The 21,542-nt window shown below is 51.1% G+C and overlaps 11 protein-coding genes across 11 annotated transcripts; 4 read left to right on the top strand and 7 right to left on the bottom strand.

Annotated features, from left to right (window-relative positions):
* Positions 1-110: 110 nt before the first annotated feature.
* On the bottom strand, positions 111-1,757 carry Bathy11g01710 (unknown protein; the record flags this gene model as incomplete). The annotated part of the gene is made up of 1 exon (XM_007510086.1): positions 111-1,757. One exon carries the CDS (start codon positions 1,755-1,757, stop codon positions 111-113), a length of 1,647 nt encoding a protein of 548 aa, XP_007510148.1.
* A 323-nt stretch (positions 1,758-2,080) lies between these two features.
* Positions 2,081-2,899, bottom strand: Bathy11g01700 (the record flags this gene model as incomplete). Its single annotated transcript, XM_007510054.1, has 1 exon — positions 2,081-2,899. One exon carries the CDS (start codon positions 2,897-2,899, stop codon positions 2,081-2,083), a length of 819 nt encoding a protein of 272 aa, XP_007510116.1.
* A 97-nt stretch (positions 2,900-2,996) lies between these two features.
* Bathy11g01690 (unknown protein) lies at positions 2,997-3,632 on the top strand (the record flags this gene model as incomplete). Its single annotated transcript, XM_007510032.1, has 1 exon — positions 2,997-3,632. The coding sequence occupies one exon, from the start codon at positions 2,997-2,999 to the stop codon at positions 3,630-3,632; it is 636 nt and encodes a 211-aa protein (XP_007510094.1).
* Positions 3,633-3,696: 64 nt separating this feature from the next.
* On the bottom strand, positions 3,697-4,767 carry Bathy11g01680 (unknown protein; the record flags this gene model as incomplete). Its single annotated transcript, XM_007510099.1, has 1 exon — positions 3,697-4,767. One exon carries the CDS (start codon positions 4,765-4,767, stop codon positions 3,697-3,699), a length of 1,071 nt encoding a protein of 356 aa, XP_007510161.1.
* A 158-nt stretch (positions 4,768-4,925) lies between these two features.
* On the top strand, positions 4,926-5,780 carry Bathy11g01670 (the record flags this gene model as incomplete). The annotated part of the gene is made up of 1 exon (XM_007510011.1): positions 4,926-5,780. The coding sequence occupies one exon, from the start codon at positions 4,926-4,928 to the stop codon at positions 5,778-5,780; it is 855 nt and encodes a 284-aa protein (XP_007510073.1).
* Positions 5,781-6,065: 285 nt separating this feature from the next.
* On the top strand, positions 6,066-8,804 carry Bathy11g01660 (ATP-dependent metalloprotease FtsH; the record flags this gene model as incomplete). The annotated part of the gene is made up of 1 exon (XM_007510181.1): positions 6,066-8,804. The coding sequence occupies one exon, from the start codon at positions 6,066-6,068 to the stop codon at positions 8,802-8,804; it is 2,739 nt and encodes a 912-aa protein (XP_007510243.1).
* A 116-nt stretch (positions 8,805-8,920) lies between these two features.
* Positions 8,921-10,840, bottom strand: Bathy11g01650 (peroxisomal AMP binding enzyme; the record flags this gene model as incomplete). Its single annotated transcript, XM_007510306.1, has 1 exon — positions 8,921-10,840. One exon carries the CDS (start codon positions 10,838-10,840, stop codon positions 8,921-8,923), a length of 1,920 nt encoding a protein of 639 aa, XP_007510368.1.
* Positions 10,841-11,309: 469 nt separating this feature from the next.
* Bathy11g01640 (ADP/ATP translocase) lies at positions 11,310-12,908 on the top strand (the record flags this gene model as incomplete). Its single annotated transcript, XM_007510026.1, has 2 exons — positions 11,310-11,459; positions 11,928-12,908. 2 exons carry the CDS (start codon positions 11,310-11,312, stop codon positions 12,906-12,908), a joined length of 1,131 nt encoding a protein of 376 aa, XP_007510088.1.
* Positions 12,909-13,122: 214 nt separating this feature from the next.
* On the bottom strand, positions 13,123-15,027 carry Bathy11g01630 (unknown protein; the record flags this gene model as incomplete). The annotated part of the gene is made up of 1 exon (XM_007510335.1): positions 13,123-15,027. One exon carries the CDS (start codon positions 15,025-15,027, stop codon positions 13,123-13,125), a length of 1,905 nt encoding a protein of 634 aa, XP_007510397.1.
* A 307-nt stretch (positions 15,028-15,334) lies between these two features.
* Bathy11g01620 (unnamed protein product) lies at positions 15,335-17,302 on the bottom strand (the record flags this gene model as incomplete). Its single annotated transcript, XM_007510219.1, has 1 exon — positions 15,335-17,302. One exon carries the CDS (start codon positions 17,300-17,302, stop codon positions 15,335-15,337), a length of 1,968 nt encoding a protein of 655 aa, XP_007510281.1.
* A 284-nt stretch (positions 17,303-17,586) lies between these two features.
* Bathy11g01610 (predicted protein) lies at positions 17,587-21,306 on the bottom strand (the record flags this gene model as incomplete). Its single annotated transcript, XM_007510169.1, has 1 exon — positions 17,587-21,306. One exon carries the CDS (start codon positions 21,304-21,306, stop codon positions 17,587-17,589), a length of 3,720 nt encoding a protein of 1,239 aa, XP_007510231.1.
* Between the last annotated feature and the right edge of the window lie 236 nt (positions 21,307-21,542).

The raw sequence follows: 21,542 nt of genomic DNA, 5'->3' as shown, positions 1-21,542 counted from the left end.
TTAATTGATGAACAAAATGTACACACTCGTATCACCGACGAGAACTTTACAACAGTATACAATCTTTTAGTACGAGTCAATCAGAATACTACATATATATATATAAATATTCATTCTTCTCGGAGCGTTTTCGTTTTCAATTTCGCCTGTTTCAAACTCATCTCCACTTGGTTTAATCGGTCTTCGACGGCGAGTTTCCGCTCTCGTTCTTTCATGGATTTGCCCGCGCCGGTTGAGAATTTCGTGGCCAAGAGTTGGAGGAGATGGTCGCGTTCGGAGGAGAGGAGGGTGATGTTTTTTTCGTTTTGCGAGATGAGGAGGAGATTATTGGCACGGAGGTCGGCGGAGGTCGCGTATGGAGGGGCTTTGGTGGCGTCGGTTTTGTTTTCGTTTTTGGCGGATCCGTTTCGTCGAGAGACGACGGGAGTTTTCGAGACCGTCAAGGCGTCTTCGGTGGCGACGCGGAACCAGGACCAGGATGGAGATTGGAGTCGGACGGCGTCGGTTCTCGTACCGGCGGCAATGTTTGGTGTTGTTTTTGCTGTTGCATGCGTCTCAGTAGTAGCTCTTTTCGTTTCTTCTTCTTCTTCTTCTTTGTCTTCTTCTCGTCGATCAGCGGCGAGCTGAGGATGCCTTTTCATCGGACTACTCCTAACAATTTCCGAAATCGACCTTCCAGACTGTTCGTTCATCGATACAATCTGTTCCATTCTTCCTTCCATCTCAGCCGCGGCTGTTCGTAATCGAGCGTTTTCTCTCTCCAACTTCCTCGAATTCGCCCGCATCGTCAACGCGTGCTCCCTCGCCTCGTTCTTCTTCCTCTCCGCCTCTTTCGCCATCTTTGCAAATTCCTCAATCTCTCTCTCCCGTTCTCTCAACAAAGTAATCGCCTCGCGCACGTCTAATTTCATCCTCTCTTCCTTCGCTTTCGCCTCTGCCGCTCGCTCCTCGCCTTCCGCGCGTTTCCGTCGGTCCAACGCGCACACTTTTTGCAACTCCTTCACGGACTCTTCCATCCGTTTCAGTTTCTCTCGTAACTTTTCATTCTCTCGTTCACATTTAGCCGCCTGTTCGGACTCTCTCTCGGCATCCTCCAAAGCGTCCGCGGCTCTCAACTCGCACGCTCGCAATTGCGACGCGAGAGATTCTACCAATAACGAAGAAGACGCATTCTTCTTCGACGAAGACGAAGGACTCGCTCGCATCGAGAGCATCGACGACATCGGCGTCGTCGCCGCCTGAAAACGACCACCAGAACGCGTCGCCGCCTTCCCGTGACTCCTCACCCTCTCGTCGTCGTCTGAATCGTCGTGGCCTTTATCATCGTACTCCAATTCATCCGCGCCAAAATCCACCCGTCTCTCTTCTCTCAAAAACTCCGGCCTCGCAAACTCCCGCGGTAACGGAAACGGCGGCGGTTTCGGATGTTTTCGAACGCCTTCGTCCTCTTCGTCCTCGTCGAACGCGCTAAACGCCCCGGCCCAGGATTTTAACTTTGCTTCTCTCTTTTCTATCGTCATCGTTTCTCTTTCTTCTTCTTCATCTCCCAGTCGTCGTCCGTCGTTACTATTAAACTCCTTTTCCTCCTCTCGCTGAGGATGCATCCGCTGCTCAAATTGCGCTCGATTGTGCATCATCTCTCGTCGCGTTCTCCGCGCAATTTCCAGCGCATCTTCGAACTCTTCGTCTGAATCGTCTAATTCTGAAGAGTAATACTCATACTCATTCTCGTTCGACCGTCCACCACCGAAGAACATGTTATCTCTTTCTTTCTTTCCTTATTAGGGGAATCAAAAGCGCTCAGAGGGGAATAAATCTCTCTCTGATGTTTCTCTTTTGCGTTGTGTTTAATGAAACGATGAAAGATGATGACGACGACGACGAGTATTCACGACGCTCTTCTTCGTGAAGTCTCTCTCAAACTCAGATGATTTTTGAGAGCGTTGTTCTCTCTCTCTTTCCGCGCTCGCTCGTGTAATGCAGTTTGGGGAAATTTTCTGTGCTCAGAAGGAACTTCATTTATTTGGTTTTGTTGTACTGCTTTATCAAAGTGTATGTAAACTTGAACTATGAAAAGCTTTCAATGATGTTGAGTACGCTTGTGCCTTTTCAAACTACCAGATCGAGTAAAACGCTTCTCGCACACATCGCATTCGTACGGCCTCTCGTTCGTGTGAATACGCATGTGAAGTTTTAAACCACTAGATCGAGTAAAACGCTTCTCGCACACATCACATTCGTACGGTCTCTCGTTCGTGTGAATACGCATGTGCGTTTTCAAACTATCAGCTCGAGTAAATCGCTTCTCGCACACATCGCACTCGTGTTGCGCTCTCTTCCTCTTCGTTCCTTTCTTAATAAAAGTCGTTTCTTCTTTTTGTATCTGTTGACTCGCCTCGAGATCGTCATCCTCGTCAGGAATCCTCGAACACAACACCAAAGGTTCTTCTTCTTCCACTTCTTCTTCCTCTCTCCTACCCTTCACCACCTTAAAAACCGTCCTCGCGTTCACCGCTCTTTTCGGATGTGGATTCTTTCGTCTGCTCATTAGTATATGCTCTTCTTGCTGCGCGTTTAAAATTATGAGGAGTAGTAGTATGAAATCACATGTGAGATCTTTTTCGTGCAGAAGCAAAAATTTGCGTTTTTTCTGTGACAACTGTTTTGTGGGGGGGAAGGTCGTCACAAATTTCACCATGAAATCTTCTCTCGTCAAAGCCTTTACTCGAACCGTCTTTTGGTCTTCGCCTCGTCCTCGAAAGACGATCCTGACCGGGATCGTCGTCGTACTCCTCTTCAGCGTCGGATTTTCCTCCTCCTTTTCCTCCTCTTCCTCTCCGTTCCAAATTGCGATCGAAAATGGAAATTTCAACAGAAAGCTCCTCCAATACTCACGCATGGGTGCCCCGAAAAGAAACGGTGGTGACAGCTACTACTCTTACAACGAGGACGAGGGCGTTCCGCTGAACAGTAACCCGTCGATTGGGTCGAACACCATGTCCAACATCGAAGATTTTGATGATTACGATAAGAGCGCGTATTATTCGTACGAGGAGGAGAATGACAATAATAACAACGCGGAGAGAGAGGAGGATTTGGGAGGAGGAGAAGGGGAAGTGGAAGTGGAAGCGATGGAGGAAGAGGAGGAGGAGGAGTCACCGTCGTCGTCGGTTTTGGGCGGCGCGACTGCTAGGAGCGGGGAGATGGACGTATCCCCGAGTCTCCTCTCGCGCTCGCGCTCGGTTGCCGAAAACGACGACGACGACGGGTACGTGACCCTACGCGATGGTTCGAGGAAGCAGACGACGTTTTGGTATAAAGCGGCGAAGAAAATAGGGAAGAACGAGCACGTGAGAAGGTTTGGCCAACAGTCGGCAAAGTTTGGGATGAGAGTAGCGCGATCGAAGCCGGTGCAATCTACGGGGAGGGGATTTATGAACTCGCACAGGAAGGCGAAGGATACGTTGAAGAGGACGAAGCTGATGCGAGACGCGAGCGATAGGCAAGTAAATCAAGCGATGTTGGGGATAATGGTGGTGATTTTAGCGTGTTGGATGTTATTTGGGATGTTTGTGGTCGTCCCTGCGCGAGAAAGGAGACAAAGAGAATGGGCGGAGAAGGTTGAGTCGTGAGTTTAAAATCGTTAAACGTTTCTCATCAATATCGTTTATTACATCAAAGCGTACTATTCAGCTACTATTCAAACGCGGAAGCGACTAACGCGCAGTACATTGCCGCCGGGTGGACGTCAAACCCCGACGATGCCGTCGTCGTCGTCTCCTCACCACTGTCGTTTTGGTCGAGTAGCAAGGTCCACTTCGCGGTGGCGTCCACGAACTCACCCGTCTTTTTCCCCTCTTCTTTTTTTGTCGCTTTCTCGTCGTCGTCGTCGTCTTCTCCTCCTCCTCCTCCTCCTCCTACTTTCGCCGCTTTCGCCGTCTTTGCGCTTTCTTTTCTCTCGTCGGCGAGAATCCCTTCCGCGGTCGCCGTGATTTTCTCGAGAACTCGAAGGAGCTTCTTTTTGTCCGTTTCTGCGTCTTTTTCGCTTCGAGGCGGCGTTCGTTTCCTTTTCGTGGTCCGCGCGGCGCCTTCTCCGCCGTCGTCGTCCTCCTGCTCCTGCTTCCCGTCGCCGACGCCCACACAATCTAACCTGCTCACCTCCACGACGCTTCCGCACACCATCCTCGACCCGGCTTTGGCGTCTTCCACGCGTCCTACTCGCACCGTATACCGCCGCTTCTTACGCTTCTTCTTTGTCTTCGTATCTGTCGGCGAAAACGCGTCGTCGACGTCCTCCTCGTCGTCGATCGCCGTCGTCTCTTTACACACGAACTTCCTCACGAATTGTACCTCGTGAAATCGACTCCCGCTATCTCTCGCGTACTCCGTTGGATTCACACTTTTAAGTTCCTCGATGTATTCTCGTTCGTTCGTCTTCTTCTTCGCGAACACAAACTTTTTGCTCTTCGAAGACTCAAACACTTCCACCACGTAAAACTGTTCCCGAATCCTTTCTCGCTCTGCATCGGTCAAGCCGACCACGAAAGGACCGCCCTTATTCGCTTCGTTTCGTTTATACAAAGTGACGCTCGCTCTCGTGTTGGTTTCGTTTTCCCCGTCGTCCAATCGATTCAATCTGGAGAGCAAGTGACTGTTAAACCGCACGTACGCGGACGGCGGGAAATTGATGGACTCGAATTGAGAAGAAGACGCTTGGTTCTTGTTGTCCTCTTTCGTTGGTTTCCAGTAGGCGATCGCGTGCACCATTTTGAAGGTGGTTGTTGCGCAGAGCAGAACGCGAAGAAGTTTGGGGAAAAAATGAAGCAAACGCTTGAGAAAAAAAAGAGAGACGAACGCGCGTGAATATGATCGCGAGGAAAAGAAAAACGCCTCGCCGCGAGGACGAGGGAGAGGAAGAGGAAGAGATGGACGACGATTTAGAGAAAAGAGGGAAGGTTTTGTTGTGGGATTTGCTCGTGAATGATAACGACGATGTGTGTTTCAAACACGTGCTTCCGAGATTGAATTCGAACGATGTGAAATTCTTGTACGGAGTGAATAGTGAAACGAGAAAGTTGATTGAGAGATCGTCTCGCGCGAGCGATTTGAAAAAGAGGTTTAAAATAGAAGAGATGTCGTCGATATCGACTTTGGAAGTTGCGTGGGAGCATAAATCGTTGTGGCCGAGTTGGTGGCTTTCGTCATCTTTCTGCGAGCAAGTTGCTAAAACGAATAAACTCGAGTTGCTCAAGTGGATACGAGAGGAGAAAAAGTGTGAGTGGGATGTAGGGACGATTAATGCGGCCGTAGGACAAGGTAATCTGGAAATGGTCAAGTATTGTGTTGCAAATGAGTGCCCTATCAATTGGTCTGCGTGTGGATGCGCTGCCTCAGGAGGTCGTCTCGAGATACTCAAATACTTACGCGAAGAAGCCAAAGCGCCTTGGGGTTCTTGGACTGCCACGAGAGCGGCTTCAAATGGTCATCTTCATATACTTGAATATCTTGTTGAGCGTAAGTTTGATGAATTAGAAGATGCGTGTGAGTTTGCGGCCAAGAACGGCCACTTGGACTGTTTGAAGTACTTACACGAAACCGCCAAAGCGCCTTGGGACTATTTGGCCGTGCGAGAAGCGCACGACTACAACGAAACCGAATGTGTACAATACCTCCTCGACAACGACTGTCCATTACCAGATGGTTGGCGATACGAGCACGGAGAGTTACACGTGCTCGTAGAATCAGAATCAGAATCAAGTTCCGATTATAGTTTATTTTAGTTCCGATTATAGTTTAGTCTTCGACGAGAAAACGCAAACGCATACGCGCGTTCAATCATCATAATCATCATCATCATCATCATCCTCGCGAATTTCGAAAACGAAGAGCAAATACTTCGGGCATTTCGCGCGCATAGATATATACATACACATACACACGTGTTCACTACATAAGGAATGGATGAAGTCGTACTCCTCCGAGTCACATTTTCGCTCTTTTCGCCTTCTTTTCGCTTCACTTAAAACGCTCTCGTCGCGACGAAAACACTCTCACAAAGTCCGACGATGCTGTTTTCACTCAACGCCATTCCCGTCGGCGTTGGACTCTCGTCCGTGCGCGTCTTTCCTGGTGAAAGAAAGCGCGCGTTCAAAGCAACCACGCGTTCTTCTTCGTCTAAATCTCGTTTCCGTGCCGTCAACGACCCCTCGGGGAACACGTCGACGCTTCATTCTTTCTCGAACAAAAATGGCGCGAGAAGCACGGTCAACGCTTTAAATGCGACGAAAGCGAGAGGAAGAGGGAGTTCTACGCATGGTGTTTCTGTTTCAGGTAACGGGGTAAAGTGCTGTTCGTCGAAATCGTCCTCCCCGACGTCCGATGATGGTGACGACGAGGAAAAGGAGGAAAAGGAGGAAAAAGCGGATAAAATGGAAAAAGGCAGCGCTGGGAACGCAAACGACGCGAAACCAAATGTGCCTTTACCATCTCCGCAGAGAATGAATAACGGCAACAAGAACCCGCAACCACCGAGATCGGTGATGTTAGTCAACCGGGCGACGAAGATTGTTGGCACGTACGCGTTGGTTTCGTTTCTGGCGTACGCGTACGAGGCGGCGTTTGGGAGTTTCGCGGGGAATCCGAGCGCGACCAACGCGATGAAAGAGAGGAGAGCGAGAGTGTTGCAAGTTTCGTATTCGAAGTTTTTGAGGGACGCGAGGAAGAATGAGATTGGGACGGTTACCGTCGCCGGGGACCGGTTGACGTGGAAACCGAGGAAACCGACCGTGATTGAAACCGGCGGCGGTTCTAGCGAAGGAAAACAACAACGACGAGGAGGAGGGGAAAAGACGACGACGCTGAGCAAAAACGACGGGTCGAAATCGTTCGAGATTCACTACGCGACCAGAAAGCCCGCAGATGCGCAAACTCCGTATGCGCAGTTGGAAAAGAACGACGTCGAGCTCTTCTCCGTGGACGCCGACGGCGATAAGAATGCGTTTGATTTCCCGTTTTTAGTCTTCGCGTCGATCGTTTTGTTCTTTTGGTTGAGGAACTTTCGCGAGAACTCGATGATGATGGGATCTGGGGGCGGTATGCCCGGTGGGAGAGGAGGGATGCCGGGTGGCGGCATGCCCGGTGGGATTCCAGGCGCCGGAAGGCAAGTCGGCGGCAGGTCGTTCAACGGCCGAGGTCGCAACGATCCGAATTTCACGCCGCCGCCGTCGACGACGTTCGAGGACGTCGCCGGCGTCGACGAAGCAAAAGAAGAGCTCTCTGAAATCGTAGACATTTTGAAAAATCCGGAGCGGTACTCTAAGCTTGGAGCCAGACCGCCGTGTGGCGTACTTTTGTGCGGCTCGCCGGGAACGGGGAAAACTCTGTTAGCGCGAGCGGTGGCCGGCGAAGCCGGTGTGCCTTTCATTTCAGTCGCCGCGAGCGAATTCGTGGAGTTGTACGTGGGTATGGGCGCGTCTCGAGTGCGCGACGTGTTCGCTCGAGCTCGCGCGCAAGCGCCGGCGATCGTATTCATCGACGAAATCGACGCCGTCGCGAAGGGTCGCTCGGATGGGAAAATGAGAGGTATGGGCAACGACGAACGCGAACAGACGTTGAATCAACTGCTGACGGAATTAGACGGATTCGATGCCGATGCGAGCCGATTGGTGATATGCATAGGCGCGACGAATCGACCGGATACGTTAGACGCGGCGTTACGACGCCCCGGTCGGTTCGATCGAATCGTCCAAGTGGACAAACCAGACGTCCAAGGAAGACGCGAAATTTTGGACGTCCACGTCCAAACGAGAGGATTGCCGTTGGAGAACAACGCGCAAGATGGAAAGAAACATTTGTTAGACGAAATCGCGACGATGACGAGCGGCTTTACCGGTGCTGATTTGGAAAATCTAGTGAACGAAGCCGCGTTACTCGCCGGGCGCGAAAACAAAACTACCGTCGGTAAAGAGGAGTTTGAAAAAGCAGTCTTAAGAACAGTCGCCGGCGTGGAAAAGAAACGCTCGCTGTTAGGACCGAGAGAGAAATTCAACGTCTCCGCGCACGAAGTTGGACACGCGATCGTTTCGCAAGCCGTCGGAACGTTGCTTCCCGGATCGACCAAACCGGAGCAGATTTCCATCGTCGCCAGGTCTGGAGGTGCGTTAGGTTTCACGTACACGCCGCCAAACACGGACGAACCGGAGCGGAAATTAATGTTCGCGGATGAACTTCGCGGACAAATAGCCACGTTTATGGGTGGCCGCGCGGCTGAAATGATTGCGTGTAAACGCGTGAGTACAGGAGCCTCGGACGATATTCAACGCGCGACGACATTAGCGTATAAAGGTTTCGCCGAGTGGGGTTTGTCCGCCTCTGTCGGTCCGATATCTATACCGACTTTATCTTCCGGCGGCAATCCGGAAGATTGGTCGTTTAGCGATCGCGCGAAAGAGTCCGGTCACGACGTCGAAGGCGAAGTGACTGGATTACTAAACGCAGCGCTCGTTGTGGCGTGCGAAACATTACAACTAAACGAAGCGTTGTTGCTCGAAGCTTCGGAAGCTTTAGCGAAAGAGGAAAGAGTCCAAGGCGACGCTTTGAGAGCGTATTTAGATCGCGCGAAAGCGCCCGCCAGTCTCGCGAAATTTTTAGAAGGGAAGTACGATATCCCGACGCGCGAGGATTTCAGACGGTTAAACGCGATGCCTTTACCGGAATTTGAAGTCGCGAGAGCTTTAAGCGATAACGGCGGCAACAACACCAGTAGCAATAGTAGTAACGACACGAACAAAGTCGCCCCGAGATGAGAGAGAAATAGTATCGCCGCGCGAAGACATACGTAGTATAAGAATAAACATTTAAGTCAAACGAGTTGCCTAAAATCGAACTAACTAACTAACTAACTAACTAACTAACTACTGTACTACGAACTCGAAAACGTCGCTTTTAAGCTTTTTTTGTTGACTTTTCCCATCGCATTTCTCGGGATAGAGTCTACCACGTACGTTTTCGTGATCCATCGCTCACTCGTCAAGTTTTCTCTCGTCCACGCTTTCACCTCGTCGTCGAAAGACTTGTCGCTGAAATTCTCCAAAGATTTATACTCGTCCGTAGGCGCAACAATCGCCACGGCGCGTTCACCGTAGTTTTCATCCGCCTCGCCGAACACTGCGATTTCTTTCAGAGACGTTTTGCCTAAACCTTCCAGAACTCTCGCTTCGATTTCCAACGCGGAAACTTTCTCGCCGCCGACTTTGAGGACGTCCACCGAAGCCCGACCGACGATGCGCCAGTCTTTCTTATCGGCGGAAACTGAAACGACGTCGCCGGTTTTAAAGTACCCGTCGCTCGTAAACGCCTCTTCAGTCGCTTTTGTATTGTTCCAGTACTCTTTGAAAATCCCCGGACCTTTGACGAGTAACTCGTTCGTCGCGTCGTCTAGAATTTTACACTCCGAGTTTGCTAACGGTTCGCCGACCGATCCCGGCGCGCGACTGGAGAAATCCAATTTTTGCGAAAGTGCCATGCCAATTTCCGTCATCCCGTATCGTTCCAACAAAGGCGATTGGTTTCCAGTCAACCTGTTCCACTGATCTAAGATGGAAGGAGGGCACGCCGCGGAGCCGGATACGCACAAGCGAAGCGCTTTCGCTTCCTCCGCGCACTCCGATCGAGTCGATACTTTTTCCTTCCTCTCAACGGATTTTCCGTCTTCTTCTTCTTTCTCTCTCCTCCTCCTATCCGCGTTATCGTACACGTCCAACTGTCGCAACGCCATCGCGTACATGGTTGGTACGCCGTAAAACATCGTGATCTGTGGCCCGGAGTTTCGCATTCGTCGCCAAAAATACCTCGGATCGAACTTGAACGAATCCGTAAACTCCACCGTCGCGCCGCTCGCGTGCGAAGCCAAAACGCCATTCACTAACCCGTGCACGTGGTGTAAAGGCAAACAGTGCAACAAACGATCCTTCTTGGAAATCTCCCACGCGTCGCTCAACGTTTTCGCTTGCGAATACAAACTTTGCCTGGTGTGTAAAACACCTTTCGGTTGACCGGTCGTTCCGGACGTGTATAAAATCAACGCGCCTACGCTTTCATCACTCTTTTGACGAACGTCTTCCAACCAATCCTTTTGAAAGTCGCACGGCTTCAGTGCCCACTTTGGAATCTTATGCACTCTCCTAATCTCCGCCTCGCCGCACGTAAACTCTTCCTCTTTCACATCTCCACTTCGCCTAAAAAACTCGTCGTTCCTCCTCGGCGGCACTAAACACGTCTTCATCCCGCTATCCCGAGCGACGTGCGCTCGATCTGCCTCGTCCCCGAACGCCGACACCGGCACCGCCACAGCTCCTCTCATCCATATCGCGTACACCGACGCCACAAATTCCGCGTTTGGTGCGCAATATATCCCAACTCTCTCCCCGATTTCCACGTCTCGTAAAACCTTCGATCTGGCGAGCGTGTGCGAAAAATTGAACAGTTTCGCATACGTGACGGCGTCTAAAGGGCCTTTGGAGTGAATGCCAGAAGCAATCGCCGGTCGGTTTGGATTCGCAAGTGCGGTGTGACACAGGAGTGAGAGAATATCGTTATCGTCGTCCGCAGTCGTCGTCGCGGTCGTAAACGCACTACAAACGCTCGTTTGACTCCTTTTCCTCCTCCTCCGACTCCCCCATCTGTCGCCATCTTTGCCGCTGCTTGTCGTCGTACTCCTCGCGCTCGTCGTCGTCAAAAGTACCCCGCCTCTTTCTCCTCCTCCTCTGAGAGTTCCCGAGATTGATTTGGCGACCAATCGTCGCGCCAACGACAAGGCCGATTGTGATGAAGATGGTTGCATTTTTATCTCTCTGTCGTGTCAACCAATTTGTTTGTGGGGAAAACAGACGAGACGAAGAGGAAGGCAAAAAAAGCTCGAACAAAGCAGAGCGCGGCGACAAAGCACCGACCAGAAACGCGCTCGCACTCTCTCTCTCTCTCTCTCTGTTGTTGTTGTTGTTTTCAAAGCAGACCTCTCTCTCTTCAACCTCTCTCCTTTTGTTTCGTGTGGGGGAAAACAACGGAGCGTTGACACACAATAATAAAGAGGAGGCGAAAAAGCTCGAACACAAAAGCAGAGGAGTGAAAAAGCACGAACAACGAAACTGCTCTCTGAATCTGCGCTCTTTTCTCTCTTCTGTTGTTTTCTCTTTTGTGCTTTTTCGACCAAACCGTACGAGATTATTCCATCAGAAGTCCGTGGAGATCTCCTCAGTCTCTCAACAAAGGTCCGCTTTTCCCCACTATTAATATAAACACTTACGACTAAGATGGCGTTTACGAAAGCCTTTTACGAGCAAGCGTTCGAGCGCAACTTGAAAGCGCAAACAACGTCGAGTGAACATGTCACGCCTGCGATGCAGATGACGCGGACGCAAAGAGCGACCGCGCAGTTCACCGCGCACAGTAAGAAAGAAGTGGTGAGTACACTCGAGAGTAGTTTTTGAAAAAATCCAAATGTGATTGATGTCGCGCGGAACGTGTGCGCGCGCGATCACGCGCGATGTGAAACGAGACGAGGACGAGATGTGTACGTTTGGACGAAACGTGTATTCTTGAACGCGAAATCGTCGATCGAATTGAGAAAGAAATGTCGCGGCGCTCTCACTTCCTCGAAAGCTTTTCTCAAAAGCGCGATGAGATTATTGAGCAAACACCGACGCTTCAGGGCCGCCAAAAGATGATTAAATGTTTACTCTCTTCTCTAAAAGATCTCGCCGCGTTGGAAAGAGATCGAATGAAAGAGAGAGCGATGGACGTCTCTTTTCCTCCCGCGTCGTCCTCTTTCGTTCTCCCGAAAGTTGGGTTTTCCGAGGAGAGCGAGAGATCGCCGGCGAGAAGAAGAACATCATCATCATCATCCGAAAGCGATCGGATCTCTTTTTTAGAAATTTTTTTTTCTCTCTGACTGCTTGAACGTTTTTGACTCAATTTTTCTCTCTCAATACCAAACATGTAAATATAAACAGGATCCGCTGGGTTTCTTCAAAGATTTAGCGGCTGGCGGCGTCTCCGGTTCGATCGCGAAAACCGCAACGGCACCGATCGAACGCGTCAAGCTTTTGATCCAAACGCAAGACGCGAACCCGAGAATCATTTCCGGGGAAATCCCGAGGTACACGGGTATCGTGAATTGCTTCACGAGAGTCTCCGCGGAGCAAGGCGTGGGGTCGTTTTGGAGAGGGAACACGGCCAATATTGTCCGTTATTTCCCGACGCAAGCGTTTAACTTTGCGTTCAAGGATACGATTAAGGCTTTGTTTCCGTCGTATTCGCCGAAGGAGGCGTTCTGGTCGTTTTTCGCGGTCAACATGGCGTCTGGCGGTTTGGCCGGCGCGGGGTCTTTGTTGATTGTGTACCCGCTTGATTTCGCTCGTACGCGTTTGGCCGCCGATGTTGGCACGAACAAGGATCGTGAGTTCACTGGTTTGGTCGATTGCATTGGCAAAACTGCCAAGGCTGGCGGTGTTGGTGCTTTATACAAGGGCTTTGGCGTTTCCGTCCAAGGTATCGTCGTGTACAGAGGTTCGTACTTTGGTCTCTACGATACCGGGAAGGGTGCCTTGTTGACCAGGGATTCTTCCATGATTGCGAAGTTCGTCGTCGCGCAAGTCGCCACGAACGCCGCGGGTGTCTTGTCCTATCCGTTTGATACCGTTCGTAGACGTTTGATGATGACCTCCGGTAAGAAGGGCAACGCCGCCGGTCCGACGTACACCGGCACCATGGATGCGTTTGTTAAGATTTACCAAGCCGAAGGCGCGGGCGCGTTCTTCAAGGGTGCGTTCTCGAACATCTTGAGAGGTGTCGGTGGTGCGATGGTTTTGGTCATGTACGACGAAATCAAAGCCATCATCAACCCGAACTAACCAGAGTATTATTTTAACAACAACAACGACGACTACTACTACCACCAACTTGCTATAATTAGAACGGAGAGAGAAAGAGAGAGAGAGAGAGAGAGACAAATAAATAATGTAATAAATCCTGTGTTGATGTCTTTCATTATAAATTGTTCTTTACATGCGCGCGTGTCTCCCCTATTTATCGCTACTACTATCTTTTTCCTTTAAAAAACTATCATCACACATTTAAGGCCCGAACACCGAACACCATTTCCATCGCGACATCCTCACCGTCTCTGGTTTTCAAATTATCCGCGAAAGCGCTCGTCTCGGTTTGCGTAAAACTATCGTTCGACAAATAAGCCACGTCCGTGATATACGAAGGTACGGATGCGAGGCCTAAATCGAGAACGAGTTTCCAGGTCACTTCGTGCATTTTCGTTCGTCCTGGTTCCATTGTAGCTTTCGTTACAATCCCGCACGCGTAGTTGCTCGCGGAAACGGTTTTACCTTTTGGCATGCGCACTCTCACGAATCGCTCGTTTAAATCAAATCGTTCGGTAATGCTTCCCGAATCTTTGTTCGTCGCGCCGAGGACGAACAAGATGTCTGTTCTCGAAATGAGCTTTTCCGAACACGCTCTGTGGACGTCCAGTCGAGAGTTTATGTCTTTATTCTTCTCGGGCTCAGCGGCGTCGGCGTCGACGTCTTGTAGCTCCTCCTCAATCGGTGACGGAGTGTTTCGCGATACAAGTTTGGTTCTTTCGTCTAACTTTTCATAGGTACCGTCTTCGTCATCACCACCAACAAAGCCTGTTCCTCCGAAATCGTCGTCGTCGCCGTCTAAAATTCTATTCGTGTTCTCAAATTTTTCTTCTTCTTCCTCCTCCTCTTTGTCATCATTTTGATACAGATGATCGTACTCGTTTGCCGTTGGCGGTGGTAACGGCGTTTTATCAACAAACGGAGCGGGATGGCTATCGCTTTGAGTACGAACAACAAATCCGGTATCTTCGCTACTTCGTTGACTTCTGAAATCGTAACTCGTCGCGCTCGTCCGGGCGGCCACTTTCTTCGCGCTCAACAACGAATCATACTCCTCCGTCGTCCGTTCTAAAGTTCCAATCGTCTCTAAAACCGCCTTCTCGAATAAAATTTCTTCGCATTTCGCCACTTCTTCGTCGCCATTCGCGCCCGTGCCTTTCTGCCACAAAAACACGCATCTTTGTGGATGCTCGATGCATTCAAACGCTACCGTCGGAAATGTGTTCCTCATTCTTCTCACTGCGAGGCCCCTTGCACCGATAAAAAACGACAGCGCTTCTGCAGCGTAAACGACGGCAAGTTTTCTCTCTACGTTATTGTTACCTCTGCGACCGACGAGCTTCACGCTCGATCTTTCGCATTCCCCGGGTTGACTCGTCGCCGGGTCAAACTCGAGAAACTCAACCGCGTCGAAATCTCGCGTAAAAACACCACCACCAGACACCTCCGCTCGAATCAAACGTCGTCTCTCTTCTTCGCGAACGATGTCTACTCCTCCCGCTACTACTAGGTTTTCCGAAAGCGATAAGAGCGGACCGGGACCGTCTCGTTTCCTCTTCGTACCGTATCCGCTTCCGTCGTCGCTCCCACCAACGTTCCCGCCAATAGCGTACCCTTCCGGAGCGCTCTTCTTCGTCTGAATCGTCGTCTGAATCGTCGTCTTCGCCTCTTCCTCCTCTTTTTTCTTAAACACCTCCTCCACGGTCCTCGGGAGTCCTTTCAACGCTTCCGGTCTGTTCGGCGCATCGAACGCTCTCGCGTAAATATTTTCCCCTTCAAACTGAATTCCACTTTGGATTTTCCTCTCGAACGCTCGAAACCTTTGCGCTCTCGTCGTCGTTCTCGGGAGTTGCACGAACGCGGCGGAGCACCCGTGCACGTCCACTTCGTCTAAAATTTTAACCACATATTTCCCCGTCTCTTCTTTTACTTCTTCATTATCTTCTTCGTCGTCGTCTTGGACGAGAAAACGCACCAGTGACAAGACTTCCCCCGGGGAGACTTTTCGCGGGTACCCGAACACGAGGAGTTGTCTCTCGCGCAAGGAAAGACAAGGAGATTTGTTTTGGTGGTAATTCGAGGAGGAAGGGAACGTCATGCGTGCGTGAGACCACGTCTCTCGCGAACGACAAAACGACGAGAGAAGAAGAGATGTAGTAATGCGTTTGTGAATGTAAAAAACTGGCGAATTGAAAAGCGTTACGCTCTGCTGGATGGAGCACAACGTTCTCGCGAGCGAAAGCGCGCTCGACGCGCGACTCCCGGTCCGGTACCGAACCGCCCCAAAAAAGATGCACGAGGAAAGGAAACCTCCCCACGGGCGAGCTGAGGATGCAAAGCGCGAGAAATTCTGTCGTAACGCGGGGAATACACCTAATTGATGACTACGACTATTGCTACTATTGTCAATTTTGGTGTTCAGAAAGAAAAGGAAACCAACCTTTCTTTTTATCTGTAATCATGCCATACACGCCGTCGGTTTTTTCTTCTTCTTTTTCGCCGACTCCGCCGGCGACGTTAAAGTCGAAAGGGTCTTCGTCGTTTGGCGTCGTTTGATGCGGCGCTATTTGAGTCTCGAGGACGGTTGCGAGTCCGTCCAGGTAGTTTCCGATGCCCCGCAAGTTTACCGGCGTGGTGACGGAATCGAGCGTCTGCGAGGCGGTCTCCTCTAATAAATAACCGCACTCGATTTTGTTCAGCCTATTGATGGCGGCTTTCATCGCGCAAAATCCAAGGACCGGGACTTTGACTTCCACCGCGCACGTTTCCTCGTTCGTGGAAGGATCGACGGAGCAATCCTCTTTATGGAGTAAAGTATCCTCGCACTCGTGTAAGTTCTCGAACGCAGGGGTGGACGTACATTTCGATGGGTCGAATGGGGGAGTCGGCGACATGGGCGGCGACGGCAACGGCGGCGAAGGCGGAGGGTGTTCGTTGAGAGTGGACCACATTCCCGGCGGGCCTTCGAATTGTTGGCAGTGCGGGCAGCCGTATTTAATCAACCACGCGTCCGCACCGGTAAACATGTCCCAAGAGGCGTGGTTGGTTTGGTTCTCGCTGACTACTGAAGAACCCATCGTCGACGTCGTTGTTTTCGTTTTCGTCGTCGGCGTCGTCGATAACGGCAAATTCATCATCACCCACCCTCGAATGTCTTTATCGAACGCCTTGGCGTTTTTGAACATGCGGTGCGACGATTGAACGTTTTCAACGTTCCATTTGCTAATATCGCCGTTGAAAGACACCGCGTTTCGAAACATGTTGTCCATTCGAGTCACCGAACTGACGTCCCAATTGCTAATACCGACGTCTTTGAACGATTCTCGATTCTCAAACGCGGACGACATGTCCGTCACTTGGGACACGTCCCACAAGTGAATGGCGCCGTGCGACCCTTTCTCGCAATTCCCTCCGGGCGCTAAACGCAAACACTCTTCTATGCTCTCTAAAAACTCCTCCTGTTTCACGCACGCCGTGCACGAACACTCGTTCGGGACGCTCGAATCGTTCGGACATGAAAACTTCTTGTACCAATCCGTCGCGTTTTTAAACATATTCGCGCTGTTCGCCACTTTCCCGGTATCCCACCCTAAAATGTTCTTGTTAAAACTCGCCGCGAATTGAAACATGCCGTGCATGTTCGTCACCGAACTCGTGTCCCACCGGTCAATTTTTCTCGTAAACTTTGTCGCGTTATAAAACATACCGCTCATATCTTGCACGTTCCCGGTTTGCCATTCTCTCACGTCGCCGTTAAACTCATGGCAGTTGAAAAACATCCAGTGCATAGAAGTCACTCCGCTCGTATCCCACCCGCTCAACGACTCCGAGGGGTTAAACTCCCAGCGATTTTCGAACGCTTTATCCATGTTCGTCACTAAACTCACGTTCCATTCCGAAATCGAAGCACCGTGAGTGCTTCTCGATCCGTAATCGATGCATCGACCGTCCTTCGGCGCTTCGCTCAGGCACGATCCAACCGCCGCGTAAAACGTAAAATCAGTCAGTGGTTTTCTTTGCTCTGCAAACGTTGGAATCAGTTCCACGGAATACGGCACGTAACTGTTCGCGCTCGCGCTCAAACCGCTCGAACTGCTTCCGAGCATTGAAAGCGCTCTCGTTTTCGTCGTCGCAGTATTATCATTCGTCAGAACAACCCCGAGCGCGCTCGCAACGCTGAGGACGAACAACAGGAGGAAAAAGGTTGAGATTTTCCCCAAAACGTTCTTGTTGTCGTCCTCATCACAATCAAGCGACGACGACCCATGTTCAACCGTTTGTGTCCTCGCGGTCGTCGTTTTGAACAACAGCTGTTCGCGCTCGCCATCGCGATGACGACGAGGATGACGCGATGTCGATGCTGCTGCCGACATTATTAATCAGAATTAGAGGAAATTTGTGCCGCGGATTCGTAAAGAAAGAAAAGAAGCTGAGATTTGCGCTTTCGCCGCGCGAAGGGAGGAATACAGTAAACGTACGCGAGAGAGTTTAGCATTCGGTACGACATGAACAGTGTATAAATAATAATAACAATCCTCCTCTATTTCTCTCTCTCTCTCTCTCTAAACGTAATATGTGTATATATAAACTAATAATATCTCAAACTAAAAATAACACTTTCCCGCTCTTTCACTCTTGTACATTTTTCTTTTACGCGTTACGCGCCTTCCATGCTCGCCTCGTCCGCGATTTCAGCCGCGATGTCGTCGATGGAAATTTCGGAAATCACGGATGATGTTGTTGGTTTCTTCGCTTGGGTTGGCTTCTTCGTCGCGGAGGCGACTTTAGGAGTCGTAGCGGTGGGAAGATCCGGGATGGCGATACCTCTCGCTAACTTTTCCGCTTGTAAGTTCTTTTCGAGTTCTTCGCGGCCCATCGAAGCTTCGATGGAGTCTAATCGTTTTTCGAGGTTCTTCGCTTCTTCGTTGATTGGAGTCATTTTGATGTTGTTGTTTGATTGCTGTTGTTTGAGTTGTTGTTTTGGTTGTTGCTGTTGCTGCTTTTGCTGCTGCTGCTGCTTTTGCTGTTGCTGCCTGACGTCGTTCATCACTTTCGTCGCCGCGTTCACTTGGTCCGCTGCGATTTTGCTTTGCACGTTGGCTTTTTTGACATCCGCGGCGTTTTTCGCATCTTGCACTTTCTTCTCCGCGGCGGCAACTTTAGTTTCGGCAGCTTTCTTCGCTTCTTCCGCATTCTTCTTTTCCGCGAGCTCTTGCTCGGGCGTTTTACGCTCGGTGGCGACTAAGCGCATCATGCCGTCCGGTTTCTTTTCGTAGACGCCGTCTGGTCGAACCGGCGCCGCCTTGGCAGTCACGACGGTTGGCGTTTTGGTAGCAGCAGCAGCAGCAGGCTTGACAGTCGTCGCGGCCGCGACCACAACAGGCTTCGCTTGTTGTTGTTGCGCAGCAGATGGCTTAGATACCGCAGCTGGCTTGGCTTGCGCGACAGCCGCCGGTTTGGCGACTTGCGCGACAGGCGTCGGTTTCGGCACGTTCACGTTCTTCAACGTGCTACTGTGCGCGCGATGGTGCTTCATGGCCAGCTTGGCTGCTTTTCTCGCCGACTTTGTCGGTTTCATCGGCAATTCACCCAAATACGCCGCATCGCACGCGTCGACGTACGTGTCCGGATCGTCCTCCTTGGCGCACGTGTGGAACAATTCATCCATGAAGAAGTGTCCATCTCCAGAGTCTAAGTGGTAATCGTGCCAGATAGATTGTGCTTGACCGTTCAAAGTGGTCATGTACACACCCATCGGCGATTTCGGCACTTGCAAGTACGAACCGACACCCTTGGCGGCACCGTCGGCGGACGCCACGCACTGCGCCTTTGCGGACGCGTCGTAATCCCACTCCACAAAGGTGGTTTCGAGCCCACCCGGTCCTTCGTAACACGTCGGCGTTTCATCCTCGGAGGAGACTTCGCCGTTCGTATCGAACGTATCAAAGCCAACGTAGGCGTCTTGTTGCATGGCCAACATCGGGCCGGTGCACAAGTCGCCGACGCACACGGCGGTGACGAACTCGTCCAAACGTACCGAAGTGCCGAGTTGCAAGGATCCGACGACGGAGGACGTGATATCTTCCGGATCGGCTTGAATCGTAGATCCTAAGAACTCTACCGCGGCGGTATTGTTGGAAACCTTAATTTTATAGCGCACGTCACCCTTGACGTGGAAGTTGATTTCACCCGGCACGTCTGCTTTGAAGTAATACGGCATGCGGAACCTCGCCGCTAAGTTGGTCTTCATGTACACGCCCGGCACGCCCAAGGAGATCATCTCTTCTTTGTTAATCACCGGTGGTCCAGTATCCGTCAAATCGAATAAATCGCCGTGTTTGAACATGGTGTTCGCGGCTTTGAAGGACGCTTTGAAGTTGATAGACGTCGCCAATTCAGCTTCGTAATCGACGTTTCTCGTGTTCTTCAACGCGTTCGTAAAGGACATTCTCGCAGATTCCATGGCTTCGTTGTAATTATCCACGTTCAAAAGAGATCTGGAGGAGTGTTTCTTCTCAGCCTCGGATTTTTTCTTCTGGGTGAACGCTTTGTCTTGCAACGGGTCCTTTTGAAACTGCGCGCGCAAGTTGTTGATCTTCAACATGATGCGTTCCTCGACCAACGAAGCGTGGTCAACGGAACCGCCCATGTTCGCTTCGCGTTGGATAATATCCGCCGCACCTCTCAAATCTACGGTTGGAATTTGCGTCGTCGTTCTTAAGTACGTCTTTGGCTTCGTTTTCTCTTCTAAACTGCTGCTCAACAAACTTCGTCCGACCACCGTCTTCTTCTTCGCGGCGCCGGCCAAACCTTCCTCGGTAAACGCTTTAATCTTTTCGATAGAATCTTTCGATTGCGACGCTTCATTTTTACCCATTCTAGACGATCTTCCCATTTGGTTGTTGTTCCCGCACGTCGCGTCGTTGACTTGCGCCAACGATTTGGTTATGATTGGTTTGAAGTACGTCCGGTACGTGTCCACGATACCTCGCGCGACTTCCATCGGAATCTCAAACTTATTCATCGTGATGCACGAAACGAATTCCGGGGACAACAATTGCGCTCGGAACATCGACGGGCGATACTCAGAAGCGTGCAACTTTTGCGGCCATTCCATTTCGAATTGACCGGACATTTCGTGGTGCGGGAACGTATCCACCGGGACAGAGAAGCACGTTTCTCTGCCGCCCAAGGTGGCAATCAACGCTTGCTCGCCCAACTGGTGCGCTGAGCGACCCAACGGGGCAATCTCGTGACCTTTGCTGTTCTTGTCCGCGACCCCGGGCTCGCCTCGCAACAGTTTACGAATAGAGTCTCTGAACACGTGTTCGTTATCCGGATCGAAAATGTCCAACATTTCTTCAGCGCCGATTAACGACGGAGAAGAAGATGAACCACCCAACGAGGCCGTAGCAGATGCTGCGAATCTCGAGTTGAACGCTTCCGCTAAAACGTTCGGATCGGTCGGGAACATTCTAGACATCGTAAAGTTCGCGACGGCGTCAATCTTCGCCGGCAATTCCGTGCACAAGTTTTCCAACGACTGCGCCAAGTGCGCCGACGGTGTCTGGTCCACTTGACACTGAATTTTGTGCAACGCGGATTGCATGGAACAATACCCCAACACCGGGACTTTCACGTCTTCGCACTTCTCCTCGCCTAATTGAGGCGTCGCCTTGGCGTCGGCGTTGTTGTTGTTATTGTTGTTATTTTCGCTCACTTTACTCGTGCACTTCTTCACAACAACTTCGTCCGTGCACGAATCTTCGTTAAACGCTTCGCTCGCGCACAACGGCGGTGGCATCGGATGCGGTGGCGGCGGTGGTGACGGCACGTCCGGACTCATCGGCGGCGGCGCTGGACTCGGCGGCGGCGGAGGATTCGGCATCTGCGGCGGAAACGGATACGCCGGAGGCGGCGGCGATCCCCAAAACTCGCAAATGTACTTCGCGTTGCTGTGACAGTAATACCCGTTCCCGATGTGTTCCCAGTGCCAATCTTGTTTGTTCTTCTTTCCGAGAGAGGCCATGGCGACACGAGCGCGCGCCAGTTTCGAAGGCTGAAAATTTTGCTCCTTTCTCTCCGTGAAAACCGCGGCCTCATCTCCGAGCTGATGATGTAATCTCGCGGGAGAAGAAGACGAAGACCCCGCCGACACGCCGGCGACGCACATCGCGCCAACCACTGCGATCGCGACGTATTTCTTCCTTCCTGTCGTTCTGGTCTTCTCCGAGGATCTCACTTCCGATGATGCGATCATAACTTCGTGTTCTTGTCCCTCGTCGGGCGATCGTTCCCCGCGCTGCGCACGCGATGAGGATGATGTGCTTCTTCTTTCGTCGTCGTCTTCGAAAGAAGGAAGCGACCCGTACGCCATTTTGTTGTTCTCCGCCACTCTCTCGTTCTTCTCTCTCTCTCTCGAGAACGACCCGCAAAGATGCGCGCGCGTGATGTGTGTGTGTGTGCGTTTGTATCGAAACGCAATGTGACGCGAAACGCACCTGCCGCGGGTATATAAATTTGTGTTTAGGGTTTAAGTACGTAAAGGGTTACTCTTTTTTTTGAGTTCTTAGTGCGTAAGGGGGACTCAAAAAGCAGGCGCTGAGTGCCTAA

Source organism: Bathycoccus prasinos (genome assembly GCF_002220235.1).
Source record: "Bathycoccus prasinos genomic : Chromosome_11".
Taxonomy (NCBI): domain Eukaryota; kingdom Viridiplantae; phylum Chlorophyta; class Mamiellophyceae; order Mamiellales; family Bathycoccaceae; genus Bathycoccus; species Bathycoccus prasinos.
Note: the sequence above shows the minus strand (reverse complement) of the source record. Positions and strands in the feature narration are given on the sequence as shown.